Raw genomic sequence first — 26943 nt, 5'->3', positions numbered from 1 at the left:
TGACCCCAATATTTTGACATAAGCAAATATTCTGAATGCCATACGCATTTATTAAAAGCTTTACTTTAATGCGTTATGTTTTTTGCTCAAACACAACCTGCGCTACCTTTAACATAACCATCTGCTGTCAAGCTAAAGGATCATCTGTGGTTAATCTGCGTTAATACATGATTAATTCGATAAATTTTTGTGATTAGTTAGCGCTTTAACTTTGACAGCATATAAGTCTGTCAATGTTTTTTGGGGGGAAATTCTTTTTTTATGTATTTTGGTCTGGAAAAAAAGCCCATTGGTGTCACTCATACATTAAGTAAGGGCAGACAACTTGCATGCGCTCCGATAACTTGTTTAACTCCTGCTTCATGCAGTATTTACACTCACCAGCAGTAGCTTTCTATCTTCCTACTCTACTGTAGCAATGTTCTTCTGACGAAAATAAGCAGGGTGCCATCAAAGACACTGTATAGTGTTTGATGGCTCAGATTCACTGATCAAACATATCCACCTCAGCAAGATAATAGTACATATGCTTTGTACATCACAGGATGTGTGATACGTGTCTGGGTCAACACACAACAAACCTTTTTAAATTATAAGTGTTTGCAGCACGGCACTTTGAGGAGCTGGGTTTGAATCTTGGCTCCAGGAAGTTGTGTAGGAGAAGTCAGAACAAGATGTGTATGTCAGCGATGGCGATATCAGCAAGTAAAATGTTTTTAAACCAAATGGCAAACAAAACAACAACATAACATCTCTAGGCACAATTGTGTTGCGTCACGAGCTTCACATTCAGGCAGTACTGGGACACAAACGCAGTGAAACAAACCATAATTTGAATCCTGATTACTGGGGCGATACATGAAAGTCTGGTATCAAGAGTGAGCCAAAAAGGACGCAGATGCATCGTCCTTGTGAGCTCTCCATTATAGTATATGTTGCTCACTCGTTATCATAATGAAGATATTTGAAGTCATACATACTTTGGCAAATCTGACATGATCGCCAACTTCATAAAATATAAATCAATAAGAGCAACAATATTTTCTGTACACAAAGTTATTGTTTTCAGACCAAATCACATAATGCATATAAAAACTGCATCGGCTGACCTACTCTAAAGGTATTTCTAGATAATAATTAAATGAGCATGTAATTTAAAAGCAGCTTCACATAATTCCACGATATTGCTTCAAGGTGATCAATTGGTCAGCACATCTGCCCCACAATTCTGAGGTTTTTATTTAATTATTTTATTCTCTACATTAAAGATTCGAAACACCTTTTAATCCATTTTACTAAATGTCAATTCAGTTATATATGATGTTATGATGAATGAATAATTGTAGATGTACAGTATAGGTCGCTTGCACATCGTAATGCATCATGGGAGTTTTTCCTTCGGGCGCCATATTGGGTGTCCGCCGGTTCACAAGGTACACTCGCGAGTTACACGGTAGAGCTTATCAACCTGATGTAATTTTCGCAGTATTTTCACGATTTACCGGAAGATCAAAAACAACGATACAGGCAGAAGGTGTCTCTGTGTGGCGGGATTGATCCTAATTACGTCCTGACCAAGGGTGATTTTTTTTTTGACGGAGAAAGCTTGCTGGCCAAATGTGACATCTCTGGACATCTTTCCCTACCTCGTGTTGACAACATGCTCCATAACACGCCAACAAATCCCCGGAGGCTTACAATTATTTTGTAAGCGGGTGGATACAGAGTGTAAACTTTAACATCGCATCAGAAGAAACGGTTGCTGTTGCACGTAAGTAAACCACATGGTGTTGGTAATTCTGCACACAAAAATGTTGATTTGTTCTCAGGCTTCCTGTTATCATTGTGTTTACATGCACAGCTAGGTTTACCTGATGTGGTTTTTCTAACAATTTTATAACAGGCAAATATGGCAGAGCGTATAAGAATAAAAAGTAACTATGCACAGCCTCCCCGTGGCTTAATTAAATTTAATGCTGCCCTTTCACTAGTTACATGTTACTTAATCAACTTATTCTAAATGGTTAAGGTTAACCACTCTCAGAGGACGTATTTTTAGTTTCAGTTTCCAGTACAATAAAACGTGTTCATGGTAACTACTGAGCATACTGACAGCTTTTCTTATGATCTCACGGTTAAGGAGGCTGTCACAACACCCAATTTCTGTCTGGTGCCAGATGGCAACAATTCCCATCACTTGTCACGACAACACCAATATTATTACCAGGTATGTATGGCTTTACTTTTTGTAGTTTCTTATTTAATTCTATGTTTCATATTTTCAGATTCAGGCACAGATGAGTTTAACTGGACGGACTTCTGCGACTTTGTGGTGTGGACAAAGTGTGATTGAGCGAGTCCACCCAGATCGCTCGTTTTGGCCAGTTGGAAAAGCCAGAGTTTTTTTCCCCCAAAATCCCCTCCTTACCTGAACTGCTCGGGAGAGCATTTACTAGATCAGCAGTGGACTTCCAGTGTTCCTGCTCAGCCGCTGTCACCTACCACTTGCTCATGTACTTCAAAGATGCGGAATAAAGTAGTTTTTTGTGCTGCAGCAGATTGTAAAATCAAATGATATCACTTGAAGTGTGCCAATCTAGACTGCCAAAAGGACAGTGGTTTTGTGACAAGTGTGAAACAAGGATTATTGGGAAAACTGTAACACAGTACTGGTACTTGTCTTACATTAAACAAATTTAAAAGAGAGCAACTTTTTCCTCTGTACATAGTATAATGAAAGTCATTGCGTACCCCATCAACATTACATCATACCGTCATCTCAGGATGGTAGGCACCTGTGCTAAAATAAACTACATTAATTAACAGTTCAATTTTTAACCCTGAAATTACTACATCTAATCATTATTCACTTCATTTTTTGTGCTTTTAGAAATAATAGAGATTTATGCCATTACTTTAAGAGGGACCATATTGCACATTGAGTCAAATCCTGTCATTTGTATTATGTATAGCTTTGTAAACAAACCCAACAATAGAATTTGTATAAACGCTGCCTTTATTAGCGCCAAACAAACAGTCGCATGTTGTCCTCCTCCAATGCTTTGATGCTCGCCTTCGTTTCCATCATGTCATTGGCAATCAAGTCGGTGTGGCATGAGATCCCTAAAGAAAAAAATAAATAAAAAAATCACAAAAAAATACGGTACCAGTAATAGGTTTAATATAGTAAAGTAGTATAGTTTTTTTGTCAGTGTAAAAGAAATGTACACATTTTGTTGCATTTTTTAATGTATGAACATTGCTACAGGCAAATACTTATTTCTATAAACACTTCCAAATGTCTCTAAAATATAAGGTGCGTGTACACACACAAACAAACACATACATTCACTCATGCATACAATATATCATGTAATGAATTCTGAGTGGCATACCAGAGTCAATGATGTCAGCAGTACTTGAGGGTACAGGTTACTGGAGCCATCTGGCTGCATAACTGCAACAATCTCTGCCACTTCGAGTCGTCTTTTCTTTGCTTGTCTCTCCTGTGCACGTTCATATCTTGGCACCGACTGGGCTGAGACATAGATGTTGTAACTTGGGACCCAACTTTAATGTTGGAGCCCAGTCGGGATGATTGGACAGAAAAACGGGCGCAGGGCGACCTGTTAAAATAAACAAATATATAAACAAATAAAATATGGAAAGACTGGTTATTTTACCGCAGTAGGGTGGCCGTGAATAAGTTCTTTAGCATGATGTGTAGGCTACCGGGGGTCTGTTTTCTTGCATCAGCCCCTTCTGTCTCTTTTTTTTCCCAAGTTTACATTTGCCACCAAAAAACATGTTATCGGCATTAAAAGCCCAAGACTAATCAATCCAATTTCAGCAGTAAACACTTTGCACTGGCACTACTTGGGTGAAAATGTTCGATGTTAGCTTTCGGCTAACGTCCGCTAGCCAGCTTGTACTACCGAACTTGCTTGCTCATGAATCCAAAACATAAGCAAGTTCCCATATATGGGCGGTCGAAACGTTATTAATCCTCATGCATTAAATAAAGGTAAACAAGCTTACCGCTCACAAAGTGATCGCTGCACACACGAGCCCAAAGTAACGACTTCCCTCCGGTCCGCACTCCTCTGTCTCCAGGCCCTGGTTCCTAATTATTTTCGGAATTCGGAAAAAAGACCGACCATTTTCCCCCTTGGCTTTGTTCGAACAGCCAACGATGCAGCAACAATGTACCATTTTAAACGCAGAAAACAAACGTGATAGATACGTGTTAGACCGAATCGCTACGTAAATGGAGGCCACCCAGCATGGCGACTACGAGAAATCCGAGGCGGAAGTGACGACATGTGCAAGCGACCTATAGCCTTTTTTTATGCAATACATTATGTATACTTGATCTGTCTGCATAATTTCTAAAGGTCTGCGGATGTATTTTGTAAAAACGAAGAAAAATATCCACTCGGTCAAAAACGTGGGTGTTTAAAACAACTTGACAAATATGTTATTTCTTTTTCAACCATTATTTAATTTCATACAAACATCCGATTGGCAACAATTGCCATGCATTACATACTTTTGATTGACAGGGGGAAAAAAAGGAAACAATGCCACCTTGTGGTAAAAACACAGTGCTTTCAGGTATGGCGTCTGTTGTCAGATCCTTAAATTGAAGATTGGTTTAAACCAGACCAGCATGTTACTGGTGACAGACGGAATAAAGTTAAATTGCATTTACACACACATACACACGCCGCCAACACACCAGACTGGTCTCTCAGGAAGCATCAGTTCTGCAATGGCAAAAAGGACAATGCTTACTGCAGGGGGAAATCCATCTTAAGTACTACAGCTCATATAAATGAATAGTTTTGGTTGCAGCAGTGGTGCCTAACAAGCACCAAAAATAAAAAAAAATAAAAAATTAAATAAATAAAAAAACAAGGGTAGTGGCATTCATTCTCTTGTCAAGTCTTTGCCAGCCTCAGCATATATTAGCCAATGTGACTTGGTACAGAATATGACTGCAACGAGTCACAGAACACACATGCACAGTCACAGATAGGGTGAGGTGTGTCGTGTACGGTTCAAAGTGCTACAGCAGGTAAGACCTGTTGTGGCTGCATAGAGGTAAAACAAAAAAGAAAAAACAAGGCGTGAAAGGTATGTTGCAAGTGTCGAGCAGCATTCTGTTTTTTCAAATATCACCCACAAGGAACTATTACAAAGTTCTTGCAAAAATAAAAACTCACCTCATCACTGCTGCTGCTGCTAGATGATGAGGACGAGGAGGAGGTGTCCGACCTCTTCCCATCCTTATGTTCCTTTTTCTTTCCATCCTCCTTTTTCTTTCCATCCTTATGCTTCCCATCCTTAGACTTTCCATCCTTAGACTTTCCATCCTTACTGTCGCTTTTACTCTTCCCATCTTTCTTCTTGTCACCGGATTTGCTGTCACCCTAGAAATATGCAAATGTGATCAATTTCAGAATTTTCATTGCAGTTTAAAGTGTTACATTATATGTGAATGTTCTTCAGCTTATCATTGTCCAAAGTGGTATACGCCACAGGTGAGACAGTGACAAACTTTATTTATAAATAAATAAATAAATAAATACATTTTTTACAAATTCGTGTTCCTGGTTGTAAAAGGCAGTAAGAAATATATATATATATATATATATATATATATATATATATATTTTTTTTTTTTTTTTTTTTTTTTTTTTTCTGCGATTGGTTGGCAACCAGTCCAGGGTGTCCCCCGCCTACTGCCCAGAGCCAGCTGAGATAGGCGCCAGCAGCCCCCGCGACCCTTGTGAGGAATAAGCGGTCAAGAAAATGGATGGATGGATGGATATATATATATATATATTTTTTTTTTTTTTAATCCAAACACAGATACATCAATTGTTATGTCACATGTGTAACGTGACATCTAGTTTTCTTTTTACTTGAATAATGTACCTTATCTTTACTCTTGCTGCCCCAAGGCCAGCTGAACTCGTCCGTTTTTGCATCTTTCTTAGTCATCTGTTCCTCAACGTCGCCCACTGCTGTAAATAAAAACACATGTAAATGTAAAGTTTAAACTCAGCATATCCAAAATTAACTTCAACTCGAAATTTACGACGTCAAAGTGACAGGTGGTTTTAGTTAGTAGAAAAATGCAAGAGCTAATTGAACGAAATTCTTACCATCACCAAGATTGAAACTCATCGTGCTTCCGTGCTAGTCCAAACGACGACGACACTGTCCGCAAAGTTGAAGCACACAAGAGGACAGGAACAACAATAAACCATAAACCAACTAGTACCACACCTCAAACCACGTGACCCAACCAGGCCACACCACACCTCCTGCTGTGGAACGAGAAGCCTCCGGGAAACGTTTATGTGAACCGGAAATAGCATTATTCAACTTTTTTTCCGCACAAACAGCATATTCAGTGAAAACAAGTGGGAGGAGTTTAACTTCAGTCTGTCAGCATGGCGACCTATACTCCTTTTCACCTATGCCAAGGTGTACTAATTAAAAAGCTGTCATTATATTGCCATTATGTTTGGCTGCTTTGTTTGTTTGTTTGTTTTTTCAGTTGAGGGAGGCAGAGCCTCCTGCGCATACCGGTTCTTCTTAAACGGTGGAATTTAAAAAAAAAATTGTAGTCATGTTTACCTGTTGTCTGGCCTGTAATGACCTAGTTGTGGAATTTCCAAGTCTGAAGCAAAAGATACAGTATGTGCATGTGTGTGTAAACCATATGGTAGAATCAGAAATGTTTGTCTGGTTTATGCATGCACTTTATATTTAACATTTTTCATAACAACACTGTATAACAATAACAAATATTTATATGCCGTTGTGTTGTATCCCTGCTCATCATAGACATAAGGATTTACAGAAACTTTCACTTAATCTGCATTGTGGTCTCTGTTTGAGATTGAAGTTTCTATTTCTCAGAAATATTTTGTCCATGTCCATACAAGCGAATTGTTTTGGTAATTACAAGCAAAAATTTCATTTATGCTTCCAGCAATTGACAATAGAATAATAAAATAAAAAAGTTTCTTGTTTACACACTGTATTAGACACTCTTACTTGTGCAATTTTCGGTTTGAAGCACAGTACACTCCTGAGTATTTTTATTTTCACGCACTGTCGAGACCAGGGAAGGAGATTGTTGCGTTTCTGTAGGGTTTTTTTTTTTTTTTAATTCCCTTGGAATTTCCGGCTGAATAATCCGTATCAGTGTGAAGTAAAGACTGCAGACTTGGTGTGTGACGTGACAGTCGAATACTTACGAGCGACTGCTATCCAAGTTCAACATCACTGGGAAATCCGTGACAACTTAATTAAAACAGCTGTGTGTATTTTGCACTGTTTCTACAGTATGATTGATAATCAGATAGCGTACACACGATACACACTTCTTGTTTTATTCCCTGAAGCAAACATTGAGTTATTTGATGTGCTCCATATATATTTTCCATTTAAAAATCATCTTTTTTTTCCTATACCATGACTCCTCACTAAACATACATTTCCAATGATTCAGTGTAATTAGACATCATGTCAGATCATTTTCAACTTCCACTCATGTAATGACCAATCTGTGAATAGTTGTGCATGCCTTGCCATCAGTTGTAAGACCTGTGACCTCTGTAGAGATCAGTAGAGCTGAGATGTGAGGGCTGACGGGCCCCTGCGTCTCTGTACCGAAACGTACTCCCCATCAATGACTCCATGGGGCTTAAGGGTCTGCGAATGGGTGCCCGATCTCCGCCAGCTGTTGTGGACGCTGGTACATTGGAGAGTGCGGGAGGAGGCGGAGGGTTCAGAGGATCCATCTTTACAACATGTTTGGAGGGGAGCAATGGAAAAGTGATGGCGGAAGCGCCACCGGGCTTGGAGCTTCTCATAAATGCCGAGTAGCCACTCACACCCGGGTCGGACACCTGCAGTTGTGGATCGTTTCTTTGCTCGCTGCTTTGCTCAGCATCAGGACTTTTCTGCAATGGAGAGATGGAAAAGATGAAGATGCCAGTGACATTTCATTTCAAATGAAATCATCTTTTCTATAAACATGTCAGGCTCGCTTCCAGGAGGAAATGTTGCCATTCCATTACTTACGTTCTCCTTTTTCTTCTTGTCTTTCTTGGCCTTTTTGTTTTCCTTGTCACTGTCGCTGGAACTTGAGGAGCTGGAGCTTGAGGAGCTGGAGCTTGAATCCTGAACATATAGAAGCAAGACACAGTTTGTAAGAGAAAGCATAACCACACAATCCTTGTACACTCAATGAATTATCCACCCATTTTCTACAGCACATAGCCACTTAAAGGCAGCGTCTTCCGTTTTCACTCAGGAAAATGCACTATATGAATACAGGATTTATACCCATCAACTCCTTCTCAATCTACACCTCTGGGCTTCTATTAATGTGTGGTGGTGATTTTTTCCTAAACCCCCACCTCCCCAGCCTGTATTTTGCCATTTTGTGTTTGTTTTGTCAACAGCGGGACATTTCTGTGGTCAGACAGTTGTTTACCCCTCCAGCCAATCGCAGAGAGGGGGGGTGCCACTCACTGTCGCCAGACGGGGCCTGGTGAATTTGTCGGCTGCGTCACGTCACTCTCGCGGCAACTTGACAGCACGCACGGATTTTTTTTTTCTCACTTACTCAAGCGTGAGTGAGTGAGTGAGTGAGTGAGTGAGTGAGTGAGTGAGTGAGTGAGTGAGTGAGTGAGTGAGTGAGTGAGTGAGTGAGTGAGTGAGTAAGTGAAAAAATAAATAAATCCGTGCGTGCTGTCAAGTTTCCGCGGGAGTGACGTCATACAGCCAACAAATTCGCCCGGCCCCGTCTGGCAACAGTGAGTGACACGACCCCCCCGGCACCCCCCTCTCTGCGATTGGCTGGAGAAGCATCCCGATGTTTACAAAACAAACACAAAATGGCAAAATACAGGCTGGGGGGTGGGGGTTTAGGAAAAAAATACCACCACACATTAACAGAAGCCCAGAGGTGTAGATTCAGAAGGAGTTGATGGGTATAAATCCTGTATTTATATAGTGCAATTTCCTGAGTGAAAACGGAAGACCCTGCCTTTAACTGACCTTTTTCTTCTTCTTGCCCTTCTTCTTTTTCTTCTTCTTTTTCTTCTTCTCATCACTGCCAGAAGAATCTGAATGCTTTGGATACAAATGCGATAATTTGGTTTGCACGCTGCATTTTTTCCCCCCATTTCCACAGAATAAATATCAATTTGAAGTGCACGAGAAGCAAAAATGTTTGCTTACTTTCTTCTTATCTTTCTTTTTCTTCTTGTCCTTTTTCTTCTTCTTTTGCTTCTTTTTGTCATCACCACTAGAAGAATCACTTGACGAGTCAGAGGAAGAATCCTGCACAGAAAGCAAGTCATTTACATTTACCACTACCAGTCATACAATATAAGATTAATAGAGCTGTATCAAAAGTACAAAGGAAGACTTTAAAATTAAGCCTTAGTAAATTTGCACACCTTTCATACAGCTCTCATATTACTGTATGCATACATGCATGGTATACAGCTGTATCTAATAAAGTGACACTTATCTTATCTGGCTATCAGTGACACTTTGTTTAGTCACACTTTCTGGTGGTGGCTCACCTTCTTTTTCTTCTTCTTTTTATCCTTTTTCTTCTTTTTCTAAAGAAAGGATTTGTGGTTTAAGTTCTCAAGAAATAGCAATACAATTGTGTATCGTGCTCGCGCATTATCTCACCTTGTGACTGTCACTGTCAGAGGAGGAGGAAGAAGAGGAGGAGGAGGAGGAAGAGCTATCATCAGAAGAGCTGTCCTTCTAATGGCAAAGTATCATGACATCAGAAATCAGCAGTATGATTAAAAGCAACTGCAAATATATATTATTCATTCATTTATTATGGACTCCATTAATAGAATAATTCACGTTTATTTACCTTCTTCTTTTTCTTCTTCTTTTTCTTCTTGCACTCGTCACTATCAGATGAAGAAGAGGACGAGGACGAACTGGAGTCCTGCTCAGATATTGGGATAATAATACAAACCATTGGAACTACACAAATACTGAAATGGATGAGACAACAAATTACAAAAGAACAAACCTTCTTCTTCTTCTTCTTCTTCTTCTTCTTTTTCTTCTTCTTTTTCTTTTCATCATCACTGTCAGATGAAGAAGAAGAGGAGGAGGAAGAACTGGAGTCCTGTTAGAATTAATTTTATAAAAACTCTATTTATAACGAAAAGACATGGCTGACATTACCAAATACTGTATTGGATAATACAAGAAGTACAAAGGCAAACCTTCTTTTTCTTTTTCTTCTTCTTCTTTTTCTTCTTCTTCTTTTTCTTCTTGTCATCCTCACTGTCAGAGGAAGAGGACGAAGACGAAGAAGAAGAACTGGAATCCTGTTTTCGTATAAGATCAGTATAGTAAACCAACCGAGAGTGAATGAAATAAAATATATTTTAGAAGGATAACACACCTTCTTCTTCTTCTTCTTTTTCTTCTTTTTCTTTTTTTTCTTTTTCTTCTTCTCATCCTCACTGTCCGAAGAAGAGCTATCAGAAGATGAAGAGGAAGAGGAGCTGGAAGAATCCTAAAAATGATATCAAAAAAAAAAAAATATATATATATATATATATATATATATATATATATATTGATAGCAATTAGCAATCAGATTCTATCACGTTGCAACATTTACTCATGCCACACAAACATGCAAACTTAAATGAAATATGGCTGCATAAGCTAATGAGCTATGAAACAAGAGCTCTATCAACACCTGCTCTGAGACCGATGACTTAAGTTCCATTTACTAATGTAATAAAACATTAACTATACTGTATTTTCTCTCTATGTTTATACACTAAAACAGTTGAGTAAAAAATAACACAAAATGGGGCCCATGTCATCTTGTGGATTTATTAATTTTAAGCCTAATCCCACTGAGGGATGAGCACTTGAGCTAGAAAATGCTAATTGGTTCACGTCAGGGTTCATTCAAGGTTGAAGCGTTTCCAAAACATTCTCTCAACAGTCTTAATGGTTCTCTAAACAGTCTTAATGGAATTTCTTATCACAAGAGCAAAAAAAAAAAAAACAATAAGAATGTTTAGGGAACCATTAAGACTGTTGAGAGAATGTTTAGGAAACGCTGCAACCTTGAATAAACTCTGATGTGAAACCAACATTTGATTTGTTAGCATCGCAAATGTTCGTCCCTCATGCGATATGAGCTTAACCCAACCCAATTGATTTTGGTTTTTTTGGGTTCAATAAATAACCAAAAACGTTGGGTCCATCTCTTTTGTAACCAATTTGGCTTATTTTTGAGCTAATTGTTTTTAAAGAATACCTTCTTCTTCTTCTTCTTCTTCTTCTTCTTCTTTTTCTTCTTCTTTTTTTTCTTCTTCTTGTCTTTTTCATCATCATCACTGTCCGAAGATGAACCAGAATCCTATTAAAAAACACACACACACACACACACACACGACTATGAGGCTTGCTTGTTTATTTTGCTCTTTTCATCAACATGCGCTCACTACAATCACCTTTTCCTTCTTCTTCTTCAGCTTCTTTTTCTGCTTCATCTTCTTCTCATCCATTCCCTCTCCCTCATCATCACTCTGGTGGCCGTCCTCAGTAAAGCCTGAGACCACTTCTGCTCCCAAGAGTTAGAATCAAATTGATCCCTAAGCTATTCAAATCTTTGACCCACCTTGACGTGTAGAAAGAAAAAAAACTTACCACTTGATAAGTAGGTAACAGATTGACCTTCCGCTGTTTTGTACTATAAAAAAAACACCAATGAAAACAAAACAAAATCCATGTTTATCTGATGTTTCTTTGAGTGATAATGTGCATGTGAGTGTGTCACCTTGTCATCATAATTGTCTTTCCCTGCATCTCCAACAGCGCTTGTCTGTGAAAGTGATTCTTGCACTTCATCCTGTGAACAAAAATCATTTGTTCTTCAATTCTTTCATTGGCTTCGTCTGCATCATTTCTCTTGAGTTCCCTTTATAGTTGTAATTATGTCTCCATATGAAATAAAAATGTGAATGTGTAGTTAATGTGCTCGATTAGTTTTCGAATATTATGGTCATTTCAAGAGACAGTATGTATTTTTTAGTGACATCTAGTGGTGAACTAATAAAATGCAATGATTTTTGAAACGTGAACTACAGTGCCTCAGAGAGACAACACTTTTTAAGACTACCACCAATTACTGTACTATACCAATTATTATTTGGCGTGAGCGAGTGAGCGAGCAGCCCAGCGAGTAGAAGCTAGCAAAATTAATGTACCTTTTTCTTATCTTTCTTTTTATCCTTTTTCTTCTTTTTCTTTTTCTTATCATCGCTGTCAGAGGAGGAAGAGGAGGAAGAGGAGGATGAAGAAGAGGAGGAAGAAGAAGAAGAAGAAGAGGAGGAGGAGGAGGAACTGGAATCCTGTGAAAGAAATTCATGCCAGTTATTTCCATCATTTAGAAAACAGACATGAAACTCAATTACGCAAATCCTAATCACTCCACCTTCTTCTTCTTCTTCTTCTTCTTCTTCTTCTTCTTCTTCTTCTTCTTTTTCTTCTTTTTCTTTTCATCATCACTATCAGAAGAAGAGCTGTCAGATGAAGAGGATGAGGAATCCTGTGAAGTAAAAGGAGAACGTAAATATAAATTGATGTCAACACGTATTTTTATCTTGACTTCATCAGTTATTTATGAATGTTTTTCCCTAAATAACTACATCATGTGACATATCTATACCTTCTTGTGTTTTTTCTTCTTCTTCTTGTCTTTCTTCTTTTTCTTCTTCTTCTTTTCATCACTATCTGAGGAAGAGCTGTCAGAAGAAGAGGAATCCTGGAAAGCGAGGGTGGTTGTTTTTTCATTAATAAATGTTCATCCATGTTTATATTTATCTACATTATGCATACATGTTGATGAATTCATCTATTTTTGTTAGCCAATAAACATTAGAAGCAACCATGCATCAACATGCCACTAACAGCAATACTGCAGTCATTCAGCGTGCCTAAAAGCTCAGTTCTACCTTGTCCTTTTTCTTCTTAAGTTTCTTATCATTGTCATCATCGGATGGGTTGGAAACCTGAAACAAGACGGAAGCAATGGGACAGTTTTACATATGACGATGCATACAGTATTTATGAAAAATAAAATAAAATACAAAAATAGATCCAGACAACTAGTTATGAAATGTAACAATTCATTGATTCCATAGCAAAATGGGCATATTTCAAATGTCAAAGGTTATTTCTCTCTCTTACCCGCACTAACTCTGAGTCCCCATGAAGTTCAGTTTGCACATCTAAATAAACATGGATTTGTTACAAACTGGAACAATTGCAGCTTTGAAATCAGTTCAACCAAACCACCAATACTTTAAGAACATTACCAATGCTTCTGCAATGTTTACGTACTTGCAGTATTCAAAATGGAACTACAGTATGTATATATATTAGTGCTGTCAAACGATTAAAAATTTTAATCTGATTAATCACACTTTTTAATTTTGATTAATCACAATTAATCAGCTAAATACTTGCGCATTCGCGTAATATAAAATAAATACAAAATACCGTAATATTTTGACAACGCATTTTATGATATGAATGTCATTCGCAAACATTGATTAAATGCATGTACTCAATTGCAGGCATGCGTGTATTGCTCAAAACGTAACAGCATCATATCAATTGGTGCAATTCAGCAATTATTAATTGAACACAAATTACTTTTGTTTTATCTAAAGTCCCGTCGGGGTGTTTTTTAAAGCGAAATTTACCACCGAGCACACCAACTGGAGTCACCCCGCTCATTTTGGAACAACAGGCGTAGGAATTGCCGTGGATTGACCTCATCACGGACCTGCGCAGCAGTGCGATTAATCTGCGTTAATACGTGATTAATGCGACAATTTTCTGTGATTAATTAATCTATTAACGCTTTAACTTTGACAGCCCTAATACATATACAATACTATATATATATATATATATATATATATATATATATATATATATATATATATATATATATATATATATATATATATATATATATATATATATATATATTATTATTATTATGAAAAAGCACAAACTTGAGGCAATACATAAACATTTCATGACAAAGTATTTCACCTACCGGTCGGTGGTATGATCAACCTGTCCCACATGTACTCTTTCACCACTTTCTTCTTCTTCTCCTTTTTCTTTTTCTTCTTTTTCTTGTCATCCTGTAAGGTAATAAAAATAATGCATTATAATTATATATATAGTGTTCAGCACACAATTAAGAAAGAAAACTGGAGAAAGTACTGGTACTTAAACTATTGTTTAGGTGCTTTAATGTTGATTTTTTTTTTTTTAAATAGTTCAATAACAACTGGTTAAACAGGTCATTATTGTCCTTGCTTCAAGTGCCGTGATACTATCACAGTCAGATGTTACCTACTGGATAAGAAAGGTCAAATTATTGACTTTTTTTTGCATGTAATCAGAAAAAGCACACATGTAGTCACTCCAATTGAATGCATACTAAAGCCCAGTTATGTCAACATGTGACCTGCTGTTCATTCTGGGATGGTCAAAAAAAAAAAAAAAGAAAGAAAGAGAAAAGCATTGGAAACCAGACCAGTTCATTGTTACAACACGTCTGTTTCATACATTCCAAATGGGTGTGTGTCCTGCCATCTTCAATCAGATTCCTTACACACGTAGATGCATGAACTGGGTCCTCCACCTAGTTTCTCATACTTTAATGCTTCACAGTCTCTAAACAATCCAAACCTTGAGGCAGTACCTTTTTGGAATGCAAAGACTTATCCTTGCAGCACCCAGCAACACCTCCCTGAGGTGGGAAACTTTGTCTTCACTTTGTTTCTTTAAAGCAGGGGTGTCAAACTCATGTTAGCTCAGGAGCCACATGGAGGAAAATATATTACCAAATGGGCTGCATCGGTAAAAATAACGGTACATAACTTAAAAACGATTGCCGTCAATTACACGCAGATTTTCGCTATTTGTGTGCCAGCCCTAAATTACGGAGCTCAACTGGAATCCTATTGTTTCAAAAAATAATACAAATGCAAATGTAACGCGGCAACACTGAGTTCTGGACGTGTTAAATCGAAAAATTTGCATATATATTGTTCCCAGAATGCATTGCGTGGCGCAGTTAATGACATAAGTACGGTAATTCTTGTCAGATCTAATTGTGTTACCTGTAATTGGATTTGTGTCGTATTTAACACGTTTGTCGGTCTATGATTAAAAAAAATAATAATAAGAAAAATTAAACAAACTAAGTTGTGTGTAAAATAACTACATCCAGGACGATTCCCCTGTACAAGTTGCATTGCTCATATGCTTGTGAAAATACAAATTTGATATATTTTGATTGTGGCCACTGATTAATTAGTCCGACATTACTTTTTTTTTTTTTTTTTTTTACTTTACAAAATCATCTCGCGGGCCGGATTAAACCCCTTTGCGGGCCAGATCCGGCCCGCGGACCTTATGTTTGACACCACTGCTTTAGCGCTACCTGCCTTTTTAATAGTAAAGGTGTACGAAAACTTTTCAACTTTGAAGAAGTTGCTCCTAAATTTTGAATGTTGTCACATCAACAAACCTCAGATGTACATATTAACTCATCTGAAATATAGAGTAATTTGGATTCATTGTGCATAAACAGAGTTGCGCACACGGCAGAGGATTTTGAAATGACTTCTAAAAACATGTTCTTGCTGGAGGGGAAAGTGCATGCTTCTGAACAACATGTGATGACAACGTTCTAGCGGCAGAAGTGCTGAAGCAATATTTGAATACGCAAATGATATAACTCACCTCACTATCACTGTCTGAAGAGCTGCTGGAAGAGGAGGAGGAAGCGGAAGATGAAGAGGAAGAGGAAGAAGATGAACTGGAATCCTGTAGAAAGAGAGAGTTTAAAAAAAAAAAACAGGTTTATTTGTTTGGGCCTTTGTCAAGGTAAATGAGATCCTGTCATTGGTGCGTAGTGTAAAAAGGGAAGGGCTCTTCAAAGTACTTGGCAAACACACAAACAGGCACATGTCCACCCATTGCAGCTATGTCGCCAGCCTATTGTACCCATCACAAAGTGCAACTGGTCTACTTTCTGCAAACACATTAGTCACAAGCCTGACCAGTTTAGTCGAGTGCAGCAGGAGTGTATTTACTTCTTCCCAGGGAAGGCACACCCTGTAGAAGCTGTAAAAGGCTGACATTATAACCTCATAAAATAGATTCTCATTTTAAAAGTGATGTTGTGATTATTTTGATTATCTATTTCTTATTATGAAACTTATTTACATGCAATAATTTACCATTTATATCAACTGTTTGTGGTAATATATATGTAAAATTCACTTCACCTCCATTGTCATATTTTGTGCTCATTATAATTATTTTTTATTTTTTTGCAGGTATTACTAATTGAAAAATAAAGTTCGCAAAACTGCGCCACACAGTCAATGAATTCATTAATCCATGAGATTTTGTCAAAATCAGTCGAATAGTTTTAGGCCTAATACTACTAATTATAAGAATGTCTTTGAGAAATTTCCTTGGTGTAGGTCAGAATGTTCTAAAGATACATACTTTCTTCTTCTTCTTCTTTTTCTTCAGTTTCTTCTTCTTTTGCACCTTGCATTCATCCTCACTGTCAGACGATGATGAAGAACTGTCATATGAGAATTGTGCCTGATGACAAAAAGTCACATTGTCAATGTTCTTTAATAGAAAAAAAGCGCAGATATATACGATGTCATAATCAAGTCAACAGACTGCATTGGACCTCGGTACACCAATCCGACGTCGGAAGTTGAAGCGGCGTCGGACTGTCGTAACATTTGGTCACATTGATTGGCTGTTAGCTAGCGAATCAGCGCATGGGGCAGGAACAGGAAGTGACGAATGCGGATAAACAGTAAGCGACGGAAAGCCTTTGCAATTTTGCTCATGTTACACATTAATTTTGTCACCCTTCGGTTTTGGACGTATAATGTCTGTCTCAACAGAAGATCGATAGATGAATTAATCGCTGTCATTCAAGAAAGAACGACATTTGTACGGGTATGTCGATGGAGCCAACTGTATGACATGGAGACGCAACTGGATATACCAGGTAGTCTTAATTTTTATATTGCACGATAATCTGTAAAGATCCTAAGGGTGTGATCCGCGTGGGAGGACATTGTGAGTGAATTATGAAAAAGATAGCACTAGCTATGCTTTGTTTACATTTTTATATCCCGCCCCCGTAAAGAGCTTTTCGGTTGTCTTTTTCTAACAATGTGAAATAGCGCCGCCAATGGTATGGAGGAGGAGGAGGAGGAGGAGGAGGAGGAGGAGGAGTATTTCTCACGCATGCGCAGAAGGTACTTATAGTTTGCGTCGGTCTCTTCCCCTTCCCTCTTTTATAAATTTAAATTCAAATGTACAGAACATATCGGCCTGATACATAGTTATACAGAAAATGTAACAGAAACGCCTAAGAAATCTTATTTAAAGAATAATAGAAAAGAAAATGCAAATTTAAGACCAAAAAAAAAAAAAGAAAAAAAAGAACGGGGAGCACAAAGGGCTATTAACAATGTTAAACTCCTGTACTAATTTATACAATTTCCCTGCATTTTTGTTCTTCATAAATTTCAAGGTTTCAGTGTCTATTTGTTGCGGTGGGTATTTCCGTCGTTTTTCTGGTGTGATATTTGACGTTGGATTGTTACTTACATGGCAATCTGTAGGTTGGCTCCTGTCGTCATCATCCTGCTTCTCTAGTTCTTCAGGCTCGATCTCCTCAGTGACAGACCCCAAACGACCAGGAGGGATGGCTACTGGCTCCTCTACACTTGCAGCTCCCCTTGGAGCTATGGTGGACACAATATCACATCAGCACCAATTTCTATGGACCCTAGAATTAACTTTTTCAACTGCCCACATTTAGAGCTAGCAAACAGTGCACCCATTTTACTGAATTTCTCATACTTCCTTAATCGAGAACTGTTGATTTAACCAAACACACAAGATAAGTTATTTAATACTAAAGTCAACAAATTGTTCTCTGGGAAGTGAGGAACTTCCGCATTCCATTTGCAATAAACCACAGGAATTACCTTATTATTACAGTATGAGAATAATCAGTAGTGCCCCACCCCTCAAAACAGAAGAAACGCCCAATGTTCTGTGTAACTGCAATAAAACGAAAATATCCTGAAATAGTTACAGACTCGTGTCACAGATGAAACTGTGTCACATGTGTTTGAATCGTGCAACTAGGATGAGCTAAAAAATATTGCCAGATAAAAGAATGTGAATGGAATCAGCTAACCTTCCATGTGAGGGAACTCCATTTACGTCCACCCTTCTCCTCTGCCGAGGAAGCCTCCCAAACACACCCTCAGTCCAGGTTTAACTACTGAGGTGAGTGCAGACAACATGAATGATAGGGCAGGGTCAAGAAGTATGTGTTAGGTTGGGTATGGCAAGATGAATTTCAAAATAAATCAAAACCTGACCAATTTTTAGTATATGAATATTAAGAAAGTTAATACACAGTGAACTAAACCGTCTATGTTTATGACTATAGTTCCGGTATACATTAAAAACCTTATTGGTATGTGTTGTACATATAAAATGATGTGAGTACTTTTATTTTGAAAAACATAAAACTGTTCACCTGTGCCAACAGGTAATGCTTGTTCCACTACTTGTAGTGACAAGATTGTAGTGGTCTGAACCAGGAAATGCTGATTATTCGGTAGACAAAACCATACAAATGATTTTTAACTTTTCAGCACAACATATAAACGCCTTAGACGTGATAAATATGCAAATTGTGCATTAGTTCGAGCGCATCCGGTCGCCTTAAACAAACCTCAGTTTTATGAACCACAAACTGGTGTTATGGCGCCACCTAGTGGATGTTTTAAGCCCTGCATCAGCAGCCCCGTAACTGCCCTTTATTTTAATTAATTATATTATATTATTCATCCATCCATTTTCTTGACCGCTTATTCCTCACAAGGGTCGCGGGGGGTGCTGGCGCCTATCTCAGCTGGCTCTAGGCTAAGCGGGGGACACCCTGGACTGGTTGCCAGCCAATCGCAGGGCACACAGAGACAAACAACCATCCCCACTCACAAGCACACCTAGGGACAATTTGGAGCGCCCAATTAACCTGCCATGCATGTCTTTGGAATGTGGGAGGAGACCGGAGTACCCGGAGAAGACCCACGCGGGCACGGGGAGAACATGCAAACTCCACCCAGAAATGCCAGAGCCTGGACTCGAACCGGAGTCCTCAGAACTGGGAGGTGGTTACCGGAGTCCTCAGTACTGGGAGGCGGACGTGCTAACCACTCGATCACCGTGCCGCCTATATTATATTATATTATATTATATTATATTACATTATATTATATTATATTATATTATATTATATTATATTATATTATATTATATTATATTATATTATATTGACCACCATCATCTTACATTATTATTATTATTATTATTATTATTATTATTATTATTATTATTATTATTATTATTATTATTATTATTTTAAGTAAAGTGCTATTCAAGAAAACCACATACAGTTGATGATGTCATAATTCATATAAAAATAGCACAATAAATCTATCAAAAAATGTAGGTACAGTATATTCCGAGCTGAGTCAAAATGGGAGTCAACTCTGTGAAAAGAATCTCTTCGCTTATTAAAAAGTAGGCCGATTGGACTGGATCGTTGTAATTAGATTTGTGAGGATTATTTGATTTCAAAGTGTGGTGAAATGTCGTTCGACGAATATAACAATCGGCCTGGTTTATACGGGCAACACTCTTGTCATTTTTGAATTACTGACAAAAAATAGATCGTTTGGAAAGAAAGACCTCTGGCGAATAACTATCAGAGCACTTAACATATTGCACATAATGGGGCTTTATATCTTTTTTTATTTGTGAAAAGCTGGTTTTCTTTTTTGACCCTACCCAAGTAGTACAAAAAAAAAAAAAAAAGTAATACCTGCTTAGGGTACGCCCCCTGAAGATATGAAGTTTGTGTCCTTTGACCTTCCGTACTTGAGCAGCCAACTGGGCGGAAGTCGTCAAGTTGAATTACTAGCTCCAAAATTGCAAGTATATTTTCAGAGTAAAGCTGAATTATGTTAATCACAAAACATAATATCGATTTAATCTATCATATATACTTAGACATAACGATAATAATGTGAATTTCAGACAAGAAAATTGATTAAATGCATTTTACTGTTAGATAACTAATGATTTACGAAATAACTATTTTATATTGAAAGTAGAAAAATACGTCCGTTGTTGACATTGTTTGATTGTCATTGTTATTTTCAGTTTTAAGTCAGTTAAAATACTTTTCTTCGTATGTGTTACAAAGCAGAGAATGTCGACCGCCGTCTGAAACGAAGAAACCGCAGTCCGCATGATAAGCACGGTATTTATTTATTTGTTTATTTTTTATTTTATTTTTTTTATTACAATCCTTTGTTCTGTGCACATGTGATTCGAAACTTCAAAACTAATTTCTTTGTGTTTTAGTAGCTGCATTAGCCTGACTTCATGGCGTTCTTTCTCCCACCTGGATGAGTGGTGAGCATGCCGAGCCGCACGGTGGCCGTGCTGGCCGCACTGTGGTTCTATTTCGGTCGGCACATCGTCTCTGGGTATCTGAAGCCAGACTGTGACAACGGAAAGGTGAGCTTTTTTGTGGTAAAATATTTATTATTATTATTATTATTATTATTATTATTATTATTATTATTATTAATAATAATAATAATAATAATAATAATAATAATAATATTATACTGATGCTTGTTGTAATGTATGACATTCATCATCTCGTGATAATTGTGTAGCTGCTGGTGGAAAGGGATCTACCGAAAGATGCCATCTACTGGGGCTGTCCTGTTCCTGCTGCTTGGTTGGACTCTACACAGGTAACCATAGATACGGTAGATCTCAAATCTGTACCTCTGAATGATTGACAACTAATATAATGAGTAGGGGTGGGACATCCATCCATCCATCCATCCATCCATCCATTTTCTTAACCGCTTATTCCTCAAAATCTTTCACTTGGATGGCATGTTCCACAGCACGAGAAAGTCCCGGTGGTAAAAACCCTTTTCACTACTTTCTTTACTCTTTTCAGAGGCTCGACAGTGTCGCCACAGTGTATGATCCCGAGGTGAGCAAACACTAAAACGAGAGCTTTGTTTAACCAACATTCTGTCTTCATTAAATGGAGGAGTGATTGCAGAGTCAAAGGGTCAGGGTACATTCAATATGTTTGAGTGTGATACGGCATCTTCCAATAGTACAATTTGCGTAAAAAAGAAAAAAAAAAGAAAAGAAATACTGTATATACATGTATGTGTGTGTGTATATATATATATATATATATATATATATATATGACAAAAAAACAGACAAACAGTAAATGTAGGTTTTTTTTCATTATTATACTTTTGATTGAAATTATTTTGCAATTGGTAATAGAGATGATGATGATGAGATTGTCTATTTCTTCATTTATGACACTTCTGCATTGTTAAACCGACTGAGCAACATTTAAAATAATTTTTCCTGAGAAACAAATTTCAGAGGAGGGTTATATGTGACCACTTTTCTTTTTTTACAGTTTGCCAGGAAGGTCTGCATGAACGAACCCCTTTCCCACCACCACAGCATCCCCAACAGGTACAGCCGTTATGGCCCGGTGCCAATCCCGAGAAAGCAAAATCTATGACTGAATTGAAATAATTTGTCACATTGTTTGACTGTGTGTATACTGTGTGCGTTGCAGCGGTGCGTTCAGGCCAGTCGGAGCACAGAGCGGCGAGTACTTGTACTGTCCTCCTCAACGGTGGCTCAACAACCTGCATGTGAGTGACTTCCAACCTCGAGCGGCTTTTTGGAGAGACTTTCAGTCACTCAATATTATCTGTATTACAAGTAGAAAAAGCTTTCTTGTCTGCTTGAACAGAAGGACACTGTTGTCGTTTGCTCTTTCAAGTATTTTGAGGTAACACAAGAAGGACATCAAAGTGTTCTTGCGCTGAAAACAGAAGACTACATTGTGTTTTTTTTTTTTTCTTTAAAGACACTATTGATAATGTGGTGTATTTTTTGGACTCATATATTTGTGTTTGTTGTGTGTTTACCAGCACGGTGCTGCCGTATTGCTTTACCATCCTTGCGCAGCCTTCAACGAGCGTCAGCTTGTGTCCATCCTGGCCGGCACATGTCTAGACGACTACATCGTCACCCCTTACCCCTATCTCAACAAATCCATGGTAAGGGAACACCTCAACACCTCATTCGGATTTGTGCTGTATTTAGTAGGGCTCAGTTGCTATCCCTCGCAAATAGCGAGTGGTGTTTGGGAAGCAATTTTGGGGTTGTTTACTACTAGTGAGTAGTTGTTGGCACGTTTTATCTCACAGTTGGGAGCTTCTCCACTGTATCTGTAGAGTAAATTTGAACACTATTCAGATAGCGAAAAGAGTCAAATTTACACTATAGAATTTACTGCGTGGGTTTCAATCTTAGCTTAGGGCCTTCTTTGTGGAGTTTACATGTTCTCCCACTGCTTGCCTGGGTTTTTTTTTCCAGGTGCTCCAGCTTCAGCTGACATTTCAAAAACAAATATACGCTTTCAATTGTTCATAGGTTTGGGGTGCCATTTCATGGAAGAATTAATTTTGTGTGATCATGTCTGTATTCAGCCCGTAGCTTTGGTGTCTTGGGGGAGAACATTGGAGCTTTCCACTGCGGCCTCTTCGGACGTCTGTGATTGGCTGCAGAGCACGACGACCTCGAGCAATCAGATCGGTGGCAAATACAACTTCCTATTGACACGCGAAGCTAAGCAACATGGACAGAAACGCACGCGTTGGGAAGGACGGCGAACAGAACCCAAGGTTTGAACTGTTTTTCAATTCCTTTGAATATCTCAGTTTTTTTTTAATAAATAGTGATCCAAAGGTTAAGACCTCCAAATCAAAATGATAGATTTATGGAGGAGTTTGAAGAAATGCGATCAGTTATCTGTACTGAATACCACTTTTTATAACTGGAGGCTTTGACATTCATATTGACAACTTGGATAAGTACATCAATGAACTCTGCTATATTGTATACTTCTGGTCTCTAACAAGTGTGACACAATCAATCACATTCTTGACCTCGTCTGCAAAGATGATGTCATTTCACCCATTGACGTAAAAAAAAAAACTTGATTATCTCAGATCATTTATTACTTTGCATTACTAATAATGCCAAAAGTTCAGGCAACCACTGTGTCTGTTTAAGAAAAAAAAAAAAAAAAAAAAGGTACATAAATGCGAACACCGCACAAGAACTGTTCTTGAGTCTCACTCACTGACTGCTTATCTGCCAAGCCAATGTCGTCATTTGCCTGATTGATCAACATTATTGATCACCGCTGAAAAATAAGACATTACATTGTAATATTTAAAATTTATCAGCGTTTATGAAGAATCTTTTTTTTTTTCTATACCTTTCAGTTGGCATCAGTTACACATGGGTTTTCGCTATTCATGGTCATCCCACGCAAATGGCAGCGCTCAGCTGTAGACTAAATCTAAAAGTTTGTTTTAAACTCTTCTGATGGAATCGGTGATCGCTTTTCAAACACAATCTTTCATGGGCCGAAAATTCCTTGTTGTTGTAAGTCCATGTTGACAGGAGAGGCGGAGCTTCCCTGTCCCCTCTGCTACGTGTGAAGAGTAAATCATCATCATAAAAATGAATAAAATAGCTGGATTTGTGCATTTCCTTTTCAAATAAGTGGATGAGAAGGGAATATTAAAATCTTAGAATAGTACTTTGAGTGCCTACACACACATCCATTGCCGAGTCAAGAGACATTGTTTGATGCCTTTATCACCAGTGTAATGGTATACTTCCAAAAATACTGCTCAACTGTCTGTCTCATATATGTACATAATGAAACATCATAAAGCAATAATAGTTGTTACAAAAACTGGTCAGAAGGTGGCAGCAGAGTATAAGAGATCAACCAGGGCCATATTGCAACAAGCTATTTTTCCCCAGTGATTTAAACAGGTTTGTGAATAATTAAACTTGCATTTGTTACATTTATTATTCTGGGCACAACTTTAATATTTAAAGCCATCCATTCTTACATAGATTACCAGTATACCAAATCTGACTTGGCAGCTGTTTATGCACATCCACAGGAGCCCGTGAGGCAATGTTGTGAGCGGATCATCTCATCATGGCTAAAAGGAGAGATAAAGGCAGAGAGCGGTTCCCCATCAAACAATAGAAATGGGCAAAAACTGCAAGGAGGATCAAGGCAGAGGCAGAGAAGGGCTGCCATCCCGCCTCAACAGGATGACGTGAAAGCAAACGGAACATTTCAGTTGTCTAACGTCTCGACTAACACGAAAAGCAGCAGCACGCACGCGCCAAGGACACATCGTCCAGTGAACGCTTCTATGCAGAGGATGCGACTCCTCAAGGTTTCTGAGACAGATCGACGCTGGCTGACAGTGAACCAGACGGGTTCTGCTAAACACAGCTCCACTGCAGATGGGCAAACGCTGGAAAATGAATTTATAGATGTGAGAGAAAGAGAGTTGGCACAAGAAGGTGACACGCACTCAATAAAGGGGCAGGATGAGTCCGCGGCAACAAAACAACTGGCCAACGCCGACAAATGCGGCACTTGCACGGCAGGACAACGGTGTGTTTGTGTCAAGGGCGCGGAGGGCGGGGCCACATTGGTGAGTGGCGTCTTGCCGAGGACCCCCGGGTCCAACGAGGCGGTGTGGGCCGCGGCGGCGCTGGGCTTCCTGCTGGTTCTCCTCACGCTGTCGGTTTTGCACACGCGCCTCTACCGCCACTGGAGGACATCGCCCAGTCTGTACTGGCACAACCCGCAGCAAGACTACGACAGCGTGGCAGGTAAAAAGCACATTGCTTGTCTGGAGCATTTGTATATTTGCAAAAACTGCCATTTGTGCGATTTTGGTGTTGTAGATGTTATCCAGAGAAGGCTGCAAATTGCGAAGAGGAGGCGGAAGAGGGGCCGGAGACAAGAGTGTGCTCTCCTGCCCAGTTCCTCAAGTTCCGATGAGTACATGTAGACAAATGAAGGAACTAACATGTTTGGAGGCTTGTTCAAGTCAGGAGGATAAGTGTACCGGTACATTTGAACCTTTTAGTCGTTTTGTATTCAGCATGTTACTGTGGTGTGTAAAGATAGACGCGAGCAACCTCATTACCAAAAGATACAACTTGTGAATACTACAGCATTTTTTTAACAGGCCAACACACAGCAGTCTGAAAATTTCAAAGCAAACTTACTGTTTTATATTGGCTTTGAAATTTGTGCAACAACTATGAACTCATTTTCTCCCCAGAACGTATAAAAACGTTCTATTATAAACATTGCCATTCCCCCAAAAAGTTTTTTTTATGCTAGTCAGCTAGTGCATACAGAAGGCTTTGATGCAGCCTCTGACCTGAAGAGGTCACTTAAAGCAATAATAGATATTACAAAAACTGGTCAGAAGGTGGCAGCAGAGTAGAAGAGATTAACCAGGGCCATGTTGCAACAAACTCTTTACCCCAGTGATTTAAACAGGTTTGTGAATAATTAAACTTAGCTATATTCAAATGCTAATTGCTGCAAAATGGAAACATATATAAATACAGTATACTTTTTTTTCCTTCTCTCTCTCTCTATCTCTCTCTCTCTCTCTCTCTTTCTCACTCTCACTCTCATATATATATATATATATGAAAGAAGAGACTCTAATCTTTCATTTGGTAGGTTCCGAAGGGGGTTGCTTCAGTGAAAATGGCTTGGAGTGAATGAGTTAAAAAGGAAGTCAATCCAAAAATGTTCTTTACAATCGAATGTTTTATGCAGCCCCACTAGTCTAAAGACAGTATTCTGATTAATATTGCATTTGTGGAATATGAATTAAGCAGCAAAATCATCCTGTTTTGATCCATCTCAGGGGGCAGCCATTTTGCCACATGCTGTCACAGTTGCTCAGGGCTTATGCATATTACACAAACAAAATATTAATCAGAGGACCATGTTTAGACTAGGAGCAGCATAGAACAGATTGTAATGAACATTTTTCGGTCGACTTCCCTCTTGTCACCTGATTTGGTTTTCTTGCCACTGAGTAATACTACGTTTTTATTTTTTACTTTGGAAAAGTTGAGTGAGGTTTAAGTAACATTGGTAGTGAACATTAAGTTCATGTAATGGGAAATCATTTCAGATGTGACTTGCATAATTACAAGTTCAAAAGATATCGATTGAAACATCCTGAAATCTAGAGAATAACATGGGATGTACGCTTTTAAAAACAAAAAAGCTTGGGCGGATGATTGGTGAGCAAGTCTGCCTCCCAGTTCTGAGGACTCGGGTTTGAGTCCAGACTCCGGGTGGAGTTTGCATGTTCTTCCTGTGCCTGCGTGGGTCTTCTCCTGGCACTCTGGTCTCCTCCCACATTCCAAAGACATGCATGGCAGGTTAATTGGGCACTCCGAATTGTCTCTAGGTGTGCTTGAAGGGAAAAAAAAGATAATCCTAATTTGAAGAAGTCAATTTATTTTAAGGATTATTTCAATTATTTTAACTATTCCCTGATTGAAAAGATTTTTGAATGTGAGATAATCCAAACAGATATTTGATGACAAGGAAATGTTTTACCAGATTAGTAATTGTCTATGTAAATATCGATAAAATGAGTGCTCCAACATTTTTTTTTCCCCCTGGTTATGTGCAGTAACAATAAATATTCACCAAGTTGATCATCATGAACCCGTTTCCTGTTTTATGCAGTTTCCTAC

At 38.5% G+C, this 26943-nt stretch overlaps 3 protein-coding genes and 2 long non-coding RNA genes across 11 annotated transcripts; 2 read left to right on the top strand and 3 right to left on the bottom strand.

Moving 5' to 3' along the window:
- The first annotated feature begins 1462 nt into the window (after positions 1-1462).
- On the top strand, positions 1463-2706 carry LOC144033729 (uncharacterized). Of its 2 annotated transcripts, XR_013288048.1 has the most exons (3): positions 1463-1771; positions 2141-2227; positions 2286-2706. It is a non-coding gene; the product is annotated as an uncharacterized LOC144033729 (long non-coding RNA). The 2 variants fall into 2 exon arrangements; XR_013288047.1 differs by having other exon boundaries at positions 1463-2227.
- Positions 2707-2998: 292 nt separating this feature from the next.
- Positions 2999-4319, bottom strand: LOC144033728 (uncharacterized). The gene is made up of 3 exons (XR_013288046.1): positions 4039-4319; positions 3396-3626; positions 2999-3123 (listed from the first exon to the last, which is right to left on the bottom strand). It is a non-coding gene; the product is annotated as an uncharacterized LOC144033728 (long non-coding RNA).
- Positions 4320-4477: 158 nt separating this feature from the next.
- LOC144033727 (uncharacterized) lies at positions 4478-6342 on the bottom strand. The gene is made up of 4 exons (XM_077542037.1): positions 6171-6342; positions 5941-6029; positions 5226-5432; positions 4478-4766 (listed from the first exon to the last, which is right to left on the bottom strand). The coding sequence occupies exons 1-4, from the start codon at positions 6190-6192 to the stop codon at positions 4761-4763; spliced, it is 324 nt and encodes a 107-aa protein (XP_077398163.1). The 5' UTR covers positions 6193-6342; the 3' UTR covers positions 4478-4760.
- A 1053-nt stretch (positions 6343-7395) lies between these two features.
- On the bottom strand, positions 7396-18485 carry LOC144033177 (uncharacterized). Of its 3 annotated transcripts, none has more exons than XM_077541074.1 (24): positions 18374-18485; positions 17776-17912; positions 16642-16743; positions 15868-15951; positions 14165-14255; positions 13285-13325; positions 13050-13106; positions 12764-12859; positions 12530-12643; positions 12303-12446; positions 11873-11944; positions 11743-11785; positions 11547-11656; positions 11351-11452; positions 10475-10588; positions 10293-10397; positions 10099-10192; positions 9929-10008; positions 9733-9810; positions 9618-9656; positions 9268-9369; positions 9085-9159; positions 8104-8202; positions 7396-7982 (listed from the first exon to the last, which is right to left on the bottom strand). In XM_077541074.1, the coding sequence occupies exons 1-24, from the start codon at positions 18393-18395 to the stop codon at positions 7611-7613; spliced, it is 2373 nt and encodes a 790-aa protein (XP_077397200.1). In that variant the 5' UTR covers positions 18396-18485; the 3' UTR covers positions 7396-7610. The 3 variants fall into 3 exon arrangements, with proteins under 3 accessions (XP_077397200.1, XP_077397201.1, XP_077397202.1); XM_077541075.1 differs by having other exon boundaries at positions 12303-12448; positions 12541-12643; XM_077541076.1 differs by lacking the exons at positions 11351-11452; positions 11547-11656; positions 11743-11785; positions 11873-11944; positions 12303-12446 and having other exon boundaries at positions 10475-10590; positions 12544-12643.
- Positions 16923-26914, top strand: tp53i13 (tumor protein p53 inducible protein 13). Of its 4 annotated transcripts, none has more exons than XM_077541080.1 (12): positions 16923-16969; positions 17061-17167; positions 20456-20512; positions 20617-20772; positions 20937-21017; positions 21233-21268; positions 21722-21780; positions 21887-21965; positions 22248-22376; positions 22809-23003; positions 24306-25035; positions 25111-26914. In XM_077541080.1, the coding sequence occupies exons 4-12, from the start codon at positions 20674-20676 to the stop codon at positions 25215-25217; spliced, it is 1515 nt and encodes a 504-aa protein (XP_077397206.1). In that variant the 5' UTR covers positions 16923-16969; positions 17061-17167; positions 20456-20512; positions 20617-20673; the 3' UTR covers positions 25218-26914. The 4 variants fall into 4 exon arrangements, with proteins under 4 accessions (XP_077397206.1, XP_077397205.1, XP_077397207.1 ...); XM_077541079.1 differs by having other exon boundaries at positions 17346-20512; XM_077541081.1 differs by lacking the exon at positions 16923-16969 and having other exon boundaries at positions 16976-17167; positions 17346-20512; positions 20620-20772.
- The last annotated feature ends 29 nt before the right edge of the window (positions 26915-26943 follow it).

This window comes from Festucalex cinctus, chromosome 13, assembly GCF_051991245.1.
Source record: "Festucalex cinctus isolate MCC-2025b chromosome 13, RoL_Fcin_1.0, whole genome shotgun sequence".
Taxonomy (NCBI): Eukaryota; Metazoa; Chordata; class Actinopteri; order Syngnathiformes; family Syngnathidae; genus Festucalex; species Festucalex cinctus.
The sequence above is the reverse complement of the archived record's forward strand: the minus strand, read 5'-3'. Positions and strand labels throughout refer to the sequence as shown.

Coding starts and splice junctions, on each gene's coding strand:
- LOC144033177 (XM_077541074.1), bottom strand. CDS start 18,395: ATGGAGTTCCCTCACATGGAAG. Junction 13,107..13,284: donor GGGACTCAGAGTTAGTGCGG/GTAAGAGAGAGA, acceptor GTCTTGTTTCAG/GTTTCCAACCCATCCGATGA. Junction 11,945..12,302: donor AAAAGAAAGATAAGAAAAAG/GTACATTAATTT, acceptor TTTTGTTCACAG/GATGAAGTGCAAGAATCACT.
- LOC144033727 (XM_077542037.1), bottom strand. CDS start 6,192: ATGAGTTTCAATCTTGGTGATG. Junction 6,030..6,170: donor GAGTTTCAATCTTGGTGATG/GTAAGAATTTCG, acceptor TTTTATTTACAG/CAGTGGGCGACGTTGAGGAA. Junction 5,433..5,940: donor GCAGCAAGAGTAAAGATAAG/GTACATTATTCA, acceptor GCATATTTCTAG/GGTGACAGCAAATCCGGTGA.
- tp53i13 (XM_077541080.1), top strand. CDS start 20,674: ATGCCGAGCCGCACGGTGGCCGTGCTGGCCGCACTGTGGTTCTATTTC. Junction 21,781..21,886: donor CACCACAGCATCCCCAACAG/GTACAGCCGTTA, acceptor TGTGCGTTGCAG/CGGTGCGTTCAGGCCAGTCG. Junction 23,004..24,305: donor GACGGCGAACAGAACCCAAG/GTTTGAACTGTT, acceptor GCACATCCACAG/GAGCCCGTGAGGCAATGTTG.